The sequence below is a fragment of the Zootoca vivipara genome, chromosome 7 (assembly GCF_963506605.1).
Source record: "Zootoca vivipara chromosome 7, rZooViv1.1, whole genome shotgun sequence".
Lineage (NCBI taxonomy): Eukaryota > Metazoa > Chordata > Lepidosauria > Squamata > Lacertidae > Zootoca > Zootoca vivipara.
Genome location: NC_083282.1, coordinates 55415143 through 55427714, shown reverse-complemented (window position 1 = coordinate 55427714; position 12572 = coordinate 55415143). Strand labels below are relative to the sequence as shown.

General features: G+C 39.6%; 1 protein-coding gene across 6 annotated transcripts in view; it reads right to left on the bottom strand.

The window, feature by feature from the left end:
* The window catches only part of NFASC (neurofascin), a 197675-nt gene that overhangs the window by 30596 nt on the left and 154507 nt on the right, over nt 1-12572 (bottom strand). Inside the window, exons 27-29 of one of the 6 annotated variants that reach the window (XM_035122043.2) lie at nt 7562-7789; nt 4776-4895; nt 2789-2929 (exon numbers count right to left, since the gene is read on the bottom strand). The exons of the other annotated variants lie outside the window; for them this stretch is intronic. Of the exons in view, the coding sequence (XP_034977934.1) occupies nt 2789-2929; nt 4776-4895; nt 7562-7789 (489 nt within the window). The remainder of the gene's footprint in view (nt 1-2788; nt 2930-4775; nt 4896-7561; nt 7790-12572) is intronic. 6 annotated transcript variants of the gene reach the window in all.

The following is a 12572-nucleotide window of genomic DNA, read 5'->3' as shown; positions in this document are numbered from 1 at the left end:
AGCTCTGATCTATCACATCAGAAGCAGCCAGCCTGGAAGGGAAAAGGAATGAAAATACAAGAGGCACTAAAAGAAAGCAAGGGAGGTCACTAAAATAGTGTAGCTTTGGCAGTCACCTGGGATACATCAGAGGAGGAAAGCATAGATCCTGGAAATCTTCCATTACTGTATCTTGAGATACAGAAAATGTACTCTTTTAATGCACAAAATGCACATGGAACACACACACACACACACACACACACACACAAACATACAACAAAAAGCAAATCTATCAGCACTGATCCAATGTACCCAATTATGGCAAGGAGCAAGAACTGTGTTATTCTCTTGTATTTTTTTGGTTGCTGTAGCTAGGTTTGCCAAGCAAAAATAAACTAAAATATTTAGCACAATATATGTTGCATTTTGCATTTATTTGTAAACCACAACACATTCTGTGTAAATCAAGGTTTACACCGCTCTCAATACCCAGTTTCCTGGGGGAAACGCCACCAAATTTCAGTGAGATAGCACTACTAATGAATTATGTTAGGGTTACATTTTCAATGTATCCATCCCCAGCTGGGAGGCATTTCATCTGCAACACAGAAGATGATCTCACACTCTGCACACATACGTAACTATGTACAAACTGATACTGGACTGCAGAAAAAAATAAAGTTCCCCAAGATCAAATAGATGGTTCTCTCGGGTTCTGTCTATTAACAGGAAGGATGTACTGCTCCAGCTGCTGGACTGCTAAAACTGTATGCAATTTGAGCAAATACTTACCAATGCATGCAAAGGAACTGTTGCTCAAGCATTTATATAAAAGCTACTAGTCCTCATGATGGCTATACAGAATCTGCATATTCAGGGGCAACACGCTTCAGTGTACCAGTTTCTGGAGATCAACGGTTGGAGAAGGCTATTGCCTCCATGTCCTGCTTGTGAGCTTTCCAGCAGCTTCTGGCTGAACACCTTGGAAGCAGGATGAGAATCTTTCCACTCACACCAGTGCAACTATGAAGGTCAGCAGTGTTACCTACTGCTCAACAACAAAAGTTAATTGTTTCTGACATAACAACCAAGTTGTTGAGGGGCTTGGGGCAGGCAGGCAGAAATTGCTTTGGGGAATATATATGAACTGTGGGCCACTGGTTAGTTACCCGTGGTAGATTTAAAAATATTGCATTTTTCATTTGTTTTCACATGTTTTCAGACTAGGTTAGCAATTTCTTTCCACCATTTGTCTATATGCCACCATAAACTATATCATTTTAGAGTTAAAAGAAAAACCTTGCTTAAATTGTGTGGACATTTTGCTTACAGCTTTTGACACATTGCACAAAGCTTTCTACAGAATGACCTTCCGATTCTTTCCACTCAGCACACATTTCAGCTATTTCTCACATGGAAACTACTTCTCTAATTACCTGCATTGACAAAAGGAGCTTTTATTATGGACACAAGAGGAAATCTGGGATATGATAATGTTTGATTAAGCTTCACTAGGACTGAAGCTGATTGTTTGAAAGCTACCTAAAATTCTGAAACCAGAGGTCAGAAATGTGAATGCATAAACTAAAATCTACTAAAGTTTGACTGGTTCCATGCCGCAACCCTATAGCACTACCAGGCAGTACTGGAAACAGATCTAAAAGGAGGTGCCACACAGTATTTAATATTGTGTTATACCATCCAGGAATGTCTTTTACCATGGTCAATATCCCTTATGTTTATTCACAAGCAAGTCCTGTTCAGCAAAGGCTCTTTTCAATGATAATTAAAAGCTTCCTGCTTGGGATTGTAGCCATTTTATTGCTTCATATTCAGTGGTGCTGAAGGATTACTGAATTGGCCCTTAATTTCCTCATCTGTAAGCTTCCTTCCATTTTTTTTTTAAAATAGTGAAATGGAAAACAGGAAGCTTCGGGTAAAGATGAAGTAACCCTGAAAGATGTCAATAGCAATTGTCTACATTAGACAGGCTGGCAATGCAATTGCGTTTTTATTGCCACTCCCCCAACTGAAAAAACAAAACAAAACCCCTTGGGAAACACAAAAAAGCTACTGGAATACATTGACCTAATGATGTTCATTTGAATTCTTCATAAAACTGAGGGGCTAGCATAGAAGCAACCTATACAAGGCACTTTTGAGACACACAGATAGGATATAAGGCAATATTCTGTAAAGGTAAATTGCTACAATTCTCAGACTGTGACTTCATTTGAAATTATGAGTATGCCACATAGCTCTGTGAATGTCTTGCAGACAAATCCACCACATTATAATATCTAAAATCTGTTCCATGAATACCCAGACATAAAGCCAATCACAAATTCACATGTGCTCATGCAACAGCTGGCAGCATGATAATGAGCAGTGCACACGCACACAAAGGGAAACATGAATGCGCAGATAGCAAACACATAGCCTGTAGCATTTTCCTTAACAATAGTGTTTATTATTAAGTCTAGATGGAAAACCAAGAGCCTCTGCCTTTTTTATAGATATCTTCCAAAAACAAGATTGTTTCATTAAAAAAAGTTATGCCAAGATTCCCCCCCCCTGTGTTTGTTTTAGCAGAACACAGTCTAAAGAACCTCGTTAAGAGAGGATATATTTCACTTTGGTACTTGTATAATAAGGGCAGAGTGCACATTGTCAGTGAAGAGATGGATGACATTTTCTCCGTGCATGGCATAATTCCTCCATCTGCAGCAGCACGCAAAGGCAGTAAGGCTTGGAATGGAATGTGCCTCCAAAATGCAGCACATTGTGGGGCTGAACCCCATCTCACCTGGACTTGTCTGAAAGGTTACGTTCGAGCTGATAGTATCATTCCCCTTGAGAAAAACCCGCACTATGTACTTCTCCCCAGGAGTCAGGTCAACCAGCTCCAGAAAGCCTTTGGCAGGGGAAGATTTCACTGTTTTGTTACCTGAGAAACAGAAACTTCATATCAAAGGCAGCTAGCAGGAAATGCAGATTACTGTGTAGGCAAACATCACTAACGCCAGGTCCAGCTACTGACTCGACACATGTCCCTGCTGATGACACCACTGACTAACACAGAGTGAACACCCAGAGTTTCTGGCACCATCAGTTCAAAGTTGAAGGGCTCATTTACAGAAGCTCACTCCACTTGTACGTAGGAGAATTATATTTTCCAGACATCATTTAAACTAACGGAGCACCTGCTTTGGCATCGTAAGGCAGCCAGGAACCAGATGGAAGCTTATCACATTACTGGTTCAGCGATTTTGCATAAAACTAGAAGTGAAAAAAAAACAAAAACAGAAAAAGAGGGAAGACTTTGTACAGCCATCTCTGGGAAATTCTGACTTGGAACAGAAAGCGACTGGCATAGGCCTTTTGCAACTCACAAGTGCCAGATGTGTCGAATCAATAACAACAGCAACTCTTTCTCTGGCAGCATGCTTTTGATGCATTAGAATTGCCTTTTCTGAATTAACCGCAACACATTTTGCAAAAGATGTCGAAAAAGTCACTTCTAAACTCTTATTAAGAGCATGCACACAGATCACAATGCTAAATTATATTAAAGGTACACTGCTAAAAGCATTCAAACATAAAGTGAATAAAAAGAACCCTGTTTGCAAACTCCAGTGTGGGTATCCTATGAAATTGCAACTATTCCAATACTTCAGGAGTTTTGGAAGTGCTTGGATGCTGTGTTAACTTAACCTTAGCAAATCGTTAGGCATGGAAGTCCCTAACCGGCAATGTCACAGAAGTGTATGAATCTGCTAGCAATGGTTAGGTTAATGAGAGCACCAGGCCTGAGAATTGAAATCACTGGAGTCCTTTAAAGAAAATCCAAGCAGCTGGTTTTGACAAACCTAATTTATCAAAGTACTCCAAAACTGGAAGCATGAGAAGCTTCCCAAAGAAAAGAAGATTCCCTTCCCCACTCTGTGACAATACAGCAGCCAGCCGAGTGGAATACACAGGAATCCTCCAAATCATATCCACACAATGGGTGTTACATTGACTGCTTACAATTTAATCATGCTAGATGCAATTTCCTAAAGGGTCAGTTCTTGATTACTTAATTTAAAAGAACTAAACACAATACTGTATTAATAATTTTATGGAACCGACACCTAGAACAGGACTTGGCCCAGCAAACTAAAAACCAAGGAAAGCATGTCTAGGGCACATATATAACTTGCCCCCAAAGCTATAAGGTTGACATTCAATGTTTAATTCTTTGGCCAGCACATAACTACTTAAAAACTGCAGGTAGCATGCCAGCAGGAAGTAGAGTGAGGTATGAACGACTTGAAAACAAAATGTATGTAGATAACTAATTATAAATCTCCAACTAAAACAAAATGTGACCATTACTATTAACCCCCAAATTATTTGCTATAGATGGGATCTATAGATTTTTGTATCTATTTCTGCTTGCTTCATTCTACAGCACTTACAGCCATCACAGATTCACTTAGGGCAGTGTTTTTTAAAAAGCAGGTCCCTTTTAGGATGTGTTATTCTGAATCCTCCACTGAAAGGAGACGGCAGTCATTGTGTTTAAGAGGACAGCAACATAAAACACAGTGTCAATATAATCAGGAGGACAAGTTAAATGCCATGCGTTTGGTTCCACCACCCCCCAAAAAACCCTCCATGCACAAATTAAGCAGTACAATTAGTTACACTATAATGAACATTGCATGAAAGGTCCATTAAACCTCTGAGAGATGACAGAATCTCTGGTGACATTAAGGACCCTGCAGAATTCTCGAGCTCCCAATGCTTACTGTTGATATACTCAACCACAAACTCAGTTTCAGGATCAAACGTGTGGTTCCAGGTGATGTTTGCCCAGTTACTGTTAGGTGAAGCTTTTACATCCCAGATAGGCTGCTTTGCACCACCAGCTGGCGAACAGGTTAGAACAGAGGTTAGTAAACTGGATTATGAACAGAGAGATGCATTCTAACTGCATGCCCAGACTTAAATTAATTGTTATCCTTAGAAGCAAATGTAGGATTGCCAGACTCAATAGAGGACAGGACTTCTGTGCCTTTAATTGCCCTGCTCTCTTTTGAGTCTGGAAACCTTAAAGAGAAACCATCAGACACTTTGTTTGGAAATTAAACAAAGGGTCTGCTGGTTTCTCTTTAAGGTTTCCAGACTCAAAAGAGAGCAGGGCAATTAAAGGCACAGAAGTCCTGTCTTCTAATGAGTCTGGCAACCCTAAGCAAATGCAGAGCACGCTCCTTCTGCCCACCCCCACCAGGTATAGCACACAACAGATTGTGGATGCTTCAAAATTACTGTACCTCACATAACACAAACAAAAAACATTGCAAAGCCATTTCAATTCATATGTCACTTTAGTAAAGAGAATAACTTTTTTTTGGTATATCTAAATATATCCTTTGAAACAGCAAGGTATGCATATAAATTACATATAAAAATGTACATCTGGATATATGCCCATGCTAATACTCTCTTCAGACATAGCCATTCTCTAGTGCAGCCTTGATCAACCTGGTGCTCCCTACCATAGATGTTTTGGACTATTACCAAAGGTGAGGGAGTTGTAGTCCAAAACATCTAGAGGGCACCAGGTTGGTGAAGGTTGTCGTTGCATCATCAAATTGAGAGGTACAACATTTTCAAAATGGCCAAGGATACAGACATCAATCTTTCTGCCAAATTATCTTGGAAGCAGGATAATGGCCCAAGATGGACATCGTATCCATAAGAGTACAAATCACCTTTGGAATTTTAGTGCCACAAATTATTGAGCCACTTGCCTGTCAAAAGCAACACTCTACAGGGCAGGGTCAACTCAGCTGCCTAATTCTTACAGTGCAGTGCAGAAGGTTACGTTCCCAGCCCTTATGCAGATTTCTACTTTGCAGGATTATAGAAATCCCACATAGCAGCTCCCGATGGTCTACGTAACTAGACAGGCAGAGGTTTATTAATGATGATCTGCTTCAACATTGCACCAAACCAAGGTGAAATTCATTGCCAATTTTCACTGTTTTAAAACCGAGGAAATACTGGAAAGCAAAATGTTCTTGTCACCATTCTGGATAGTGGGTAACAGAATTAGCTGTTTTTAGCTCAAGTTAGTTTGTGACAACATCAGTTTAACTGGCTTCAATCCATTAGTTTAGAAACTCTGGCTATTGCATTAGGCTTCAAGTCTATACATACTTACCTGCGAGTAAGTCCCACTGAATTCAGTTGGAGTAAGTTCCATTGAACTCAGTGGGACTTACTTCTGAATAGACACGCAGAGAATTGTTCTATTACCGTACTTATTATAACATGATAAAGTGAAAACAGTTCAATATATCTTTGACATGAGAGCACATTCTTCAACAGTAAATACAGCCACTTTATGACTTTACGTCTTTACAAAAAGCTATTTCTAACAATAACAGTTCAGTTTTAAAAATGTCTATAATTTCATATCTTGATCCATCAATTACCACTGCATGCTCATTCATGCAACATTTAGTTTTGAGCCACAGCTGAGAAATCCTTGCATCAATAAATTGCAAGCCAGGCACCAAGTTCATATGCCTATGCTTAGAATATACATGAACATTCCCATTGACTGCAATGAGACTTCATGCATGCAAGAAATTTGAAGCTGGGCTTAATCAGAACTACTTGAGTTTGCTTTAACTTCTCTTCAGGAGTATAAATTTACTGCAAACATGAGATACTACATGGTTGTTTTTTTAAGTGGCTAAGCAAAATGAGGCATTGTGCCTCAGTGCAGTCAGAGACCTTTTTCTGGATGTGTTCCTATTTCAGATTGATGTATTTATATGCAGTAGATGTGGACTTGGTTAAAAATCTGTGCCAGTAAGTTTGACACATGTTGCATTTTTCATACAGGGCAACAAAATCAAGTTCTCTTTGCTTTTCAATTTTACTTCATTTAAAGGTTTTTCACATTTAAAAATATTTGCATGGTGATATTTGCATGGTGTTTCCTCCCACCTAAGATGAAAGTTTGGATGTGCACATAATTTGTTGGTAGGGACCTACATGATCTCTCTGCAGCAGCCCTAAGAAGCAGTTCTCTTAGGCAAAGATATATATTTTTTAACACTAAAAAGCATCATATGGTATTCGCCAAGTCCCATAATGAAACAGATGCATTAATTAATGCAAACACTGCTTTTACTACATTGTAGGGATGACAGCCAATTTAGCCCACTAAGTTTTGTTATAGTATATTTGCTGTACCTGCTTCTCCTAGCCTACAGAAAGCAAGGAAAACTCTTGTGTTATACATGTGCATAAACAAGGCTGACCTGTCTCTCTGAAGAGCAAATTAATCTAAAGTAACTTTATCACGGCAACATACTGAGACCCTGAATGCACAATTCAAGGATTACTTTTCATTTGCTGCTAATCTTTTATCACAGCACGGAGAAACTCTACGTGTTGGATGGTTTTAAAAGCAACCATACCTTGATGTTAAGCCTGTATTACAGGCTTCAAAAAAACCTGACAAGATCCAGGTATGGATTGGATGACTAATAGAAAAGGAAAGATGAAAACACAGTACCAGAATCCTCTACTGGGATACCTATTGTGCTAGCAATAATTGTGGTGATGGCTGCTTCTGTGGTGGTTGGAGCTTCTGTGGTGGTTGGAGCTTCTGTAGTGGTTGGAGCTTCTGTTGTTGTCGTGGTTGTGGTGGTAGCTTCTGTGGTGGTTGTGATAGTAGTAGCTTCGGTGGTGGTGGTGGTGGCCACAATGGTAGTAGGGCTGATGGTTGTTGGAGAGATTACAACTGGGAGAAGGAAGTGTAAAAACTACATTTTGAAAAGTATTTATATTTTCCAGTTCTTTGGCTTTGTCATTCCCTGAAGCTAGGCGCGCATGCAAGATATGGCAAAGTGGATCAAGACACACACACACACAAACACAAAACATACAATTCAGGGGCAAAAAGAACTAAGCAATCTGCAAAGAGGACAACAAAGCCTGAGTTTCTCTTTCTTTCCTTGGCGCACATTTGACTAACAACAGTTAATGCAATTCAGCTGCAGAGTGGGCAGGTGTGGGAGAGTCCTGGAATCCGTCAAATAAAGGCGCATGCAAAAACCTTCTGTAGGCAAGTGCACTGTAAACATATGGGCAAAGCAGCAGAAAGTGGGAGGCATTGGCTTAAAACAAATACTTGCCCACAAACATGCTATTTGTTTTTAGGTTCCATTCACTGACTGAACAGACTGCTTCTCTTGGTTGTGAGAGCATTAGGGCACTCCAGCCCCTGCGGACAGCAAATATAGGCTTAACTGGATTGAAAAGCAAGCAAATGCATACATATCTCTGTGAGATAACATGAGAATGGGCCCGACTTCTCAAAACGAAGGAACTTGTATGATACAGCAAGTAAAGTTTTCCTCCCTCGACACTGAAATAGGAAACTTCAAGAAACAATGCAGAACAAGAAACTGTAATCCAGCCTTTTAACATTAAGAGTAAGACATGTGGAAACCACAAACAATGAACTTAACTTCTAAGTGGTTTTTTTAAAAAACATTCTTAACCTACTACATTTAAAACATAGCTATTTTAAGACTCAGTGGGTTGCCAAATAATACATCTATAGAAAATCCACAATACAGTTTCACATGTGAATGCACTTATAATGTGATCCTGTATATATCTGGGCCTTACTCCTAGGTAAACTGATCACAGCTTTAGCTCATGAACATGTGTTTGCTTTTCAAACAAATATAAGAAATAAATACAAATAGCCTTTATGTATCCTTCTGAATATTTCTGATATTTCCTATGGTGGCTTCCTGCTTCTGGAAAGCTCTCCCCAGGGGGTTCACCTGGAACCTTCGTTACCTATCTTTAGTTGCCAGGCAAAAACGTTCCTATTTTCCCAAGTCTTTGGTTAATTAAACAATCTATGGCCTTTTAAAGTGTGCATGGGGTAGTTATTCTTTTTGTTTCTTATTATGGTACAGTGGTGCCTCGCAAGACGAATTTAATTCGTTCTGCGAGTCAATTCGTTTTGCGAAAAATTCGTCTACCGAATCCCATAGGAATGCATTGAAATTTTTCAAAAAAAAATTTTGCCCATAGGAACGCATTAATTGAATTTCAATGCATTCCTATGGGAAACCGTGATTCGCTAGATGAATTTTTCACAAAAAGAATTCGTCTAGCAAGGCAACCTCTGCTCGAAAAATCTCTTCGCTAAGCGAAAAATTCATCTTACAGGGCATTTGTCTAGCGAGGCACCACTGTATGTATTTTTTTGTTTTTATATTGTAAACCACCCTGTGATCTTTGGATGAAGGGCGGTATAGAAATTTTATAAATAACAATAAGAGTAAGAACTCTTATAATGTGGGACTTAGCTCAGGGTTAAAATACTAAAGTAGGGAAGGGAAGAAGATTATCCCATTTCTTTCAAATCAAAAGGTTTTCCATATTATTCAAAAGCACTAGGTTTTGATAATTTTTGGGCAGGAAGCATATTGTGCTAAATGGGCATCAGTAAGGTAAATCCTATTCTCTTAAAAATGACAGAATTTGGCCTTAAGCAGGCAAGTCACCTTTAAACAGACAATTAGATTTTAAAACTCTTAGAAAAATAGAATGATCCAATTTGTTGTGGACCAGGCAGAGCAAAAATTAAATTAACAGCACACACCCTGAACTGTAGCTAAGGCATTTCTCAGTTGACAGCTTTCTGACAATAGAATTTTGTGCAGATAATACATTTCCCCTACTTTTAAGCTCTGAAGCAACATGAAATACTTATCACACAGATTCTCACACCTTGCAAATTTCAAATTATTTCTTTTAGATGAGGTTGGACTTCAAACTGAAGCCCATTCCCACACGCCAATCCCCACATTGTGTTAGTTGAAAAACCCAACAACCCTAGTTGTTGTAGAATTACACACACATGCTGTAAAATATATATACCACTAGAAATCATTGTAATGTTCCTGTAGATAAGGAACAGTTTTAAGCTGATCTGCTTACTACAGCATCAGTGCTGTATACTTGCTCTATCTGTTTAAGATTTTTGGCAGAGCAAGCTGAAAATGGAATTTAAGGCATTTTTTAGTCTTGCCTGAATTCTCCCGGGGGGTCAGGACCTGAATCCCCAAAAGGATATGAATGGGAAGAGAAATAGTGCTTTTGGTTAATAACATTGTAAATGGACTCTTTGTTAGCGAATTCTAGATGAAATAAGATGGTCTGGGTTAAGACCAGAGGTCAGGCTACATTATAAAAATGGACCTTCCTGACTGCAGAAAGTCTTACTAGCCATTTTGGCTTTGTTATATTGCTCTCTCTGCAAAATGTCTCTGAAAACCCTTGGCTGGTTTGTTGTAGTACAGATTGCTTCTGAAATTTAAACACATGCTAGAAAGAAGCTCAGCTACTGGGTAGTGCTCTACCTAAAAAACCTGCTGCACACTTTGATGGCTTTTGTTGGTTTGCTTTTGTAAAAATTAATATCAGAATATTTAACGCTGGAACTTTAAGCATAGCCCACTTAGTGATCTAATCCTACAGAATACTAGGTTTTTGTCACTCTCGTAATGTGGAAAGATTACAGCTGCAAGCTTCAGTCAACTAACCCAGGGATGTGAAATCAGCTAAAGCTTTAATGACAAACTAAAAATCTGCACAAGCTGGGCCAAGAAGAAACCTCACACGGGGAGTCACCTCACACGGGGAGTCGTGAATGCTTCAATAATGTGCAACATACCAGTTCTCCCCTCCCTTCACTAATTTGGACTAAACAGATTTTGCTCCCCCCCCCAGCCTCATTCCAGTTTGTATCTGGGAGGCAAACTATAGCTTCCAAGGAACAAACCGCTAACAGTGCTCAATTGAAATCAGTGGGCAAGATTCACCTAACAAACCCCACCAGCAGAAGCCCTGTGTAAGGACTTCCACTTGCACAATGGGGCTCCCTCCCCCCTTCCACGGTACCCCCCCCCCCAAAAAAATTGGTTGGGGTTTATACCTCAGAAGAAGTCCCAGAATAGTGCCTTGGGGGAGAAGACAAGGCAGGGGGAAGAGGGAGCCCGACTGCACATCAAATTCCACTCAGTTCAGTACGTCTTTTAAACCTAGATCTTGCATAAAACTGATAGGCTGTGAACTTAAGTTTTCCCCCTAAGCCATGTTGTTTCTGATGACTTGCTGCAATAGGGGAAATTCCATATTCTCAATTTCCTGTTTTTAAAAAAATGAATGCCAAATTGGTGCGCTTTTAATTCTAAACTATCTAATGTAGCTTTCATTTGTTACACTTCCAAACTCTCAACACATGACTGAAAGTGTCCTTTTCCTTCACCCCAAGTCTGACTTCCCAGTCACAAGAAGCCAAACAAGGCTCTAAATCTTGAGGATTTCATTGCTGTTAACAGTCTTGCCATCTCTCAAAGTTCACTATATATAATGAGTTGGCTTAAGTGCCTCTTTCATCATCTAGCTTTTCACCTCCTCTGGGTCCATGGGGGTCAGACGCTTGATATTCTCCACCAGAGTGGGGGTTGGAAAATTACTCCAGCGTTAAAACGAAAACACACGTTCTCGTGAATTTCTATAACAAATGAGGTTTTGGAGCGAAAGATTAATTAAATACACTTGAGATAATCACAAAAGCTGTCTGGGCTACAAACGACTCCCCTGCTGCAGAAGAACCAAGATATGCCTCCCCCCACCCCAAGCACTTGCAGGTTCACCGAGGTGGACACACATATGGTATTTTGTCTTTGAAGGAGTTTGAACAGAAGATGCATGACACCAAAAAAGAACCACTACATAAAATCAGAGACCAATGAAAATCATCACCCTATACAGGTAATCTTCCTGCTGCTTTTGTCCAACAACGTAATGGGTGTAAAAGAAATGAAGACACCAAGCAGCCAACAATACTATCTATATTGCAGGATCTTCATAAACATCACAGCAGATGCCACAGCGATAGCATTTCATACCTTCATGCAAAAGCACAGCAAATGAAATAAAGCCACTTTAAAGTGCGTAAGATCTGTCAAACAACACTGAAGAAAAACCCAGAGAAAGTGCATTATATAACCAAGGAGCTCAAGTTTAGGAAAACTAGCATGTATACTTTATAGAATATGACAGAGAGAAAAGTGGAAGAGTCTCTTAGGGCCTTTCTGCACTTACCGTACTATTAAAGTGGTAGAGTTGTTAGGTTTGGGGCACTTTTTGGCCACACAACATTGGCATTATTAAGCTAGTATTCAGGAATAATGTACTAAAGAAGCTGCCCTTTCTTGTGCTGCCTAATAATAATAATACTAATAATAATAACAATAATAATATAAAATCCTGACTCTTGAGAAAGATCCAAAATGGATCTTTGTGTGACATGTGAACAAGCAGCGTCCCATTTTCCGTATGGAGGGTTGGTAGATGTGGTTTGGGAGGAGGAATCTGTTTCCCAACACTTCCATCTGACGGGTGCAAGCTGTCAGTGTGCAAGCTCAGTTCAGAGGAGAGCCCTGGCCAATGCAGAGTCCAAGTCAAAGTACTGTCCTGACAGCAATCATTAG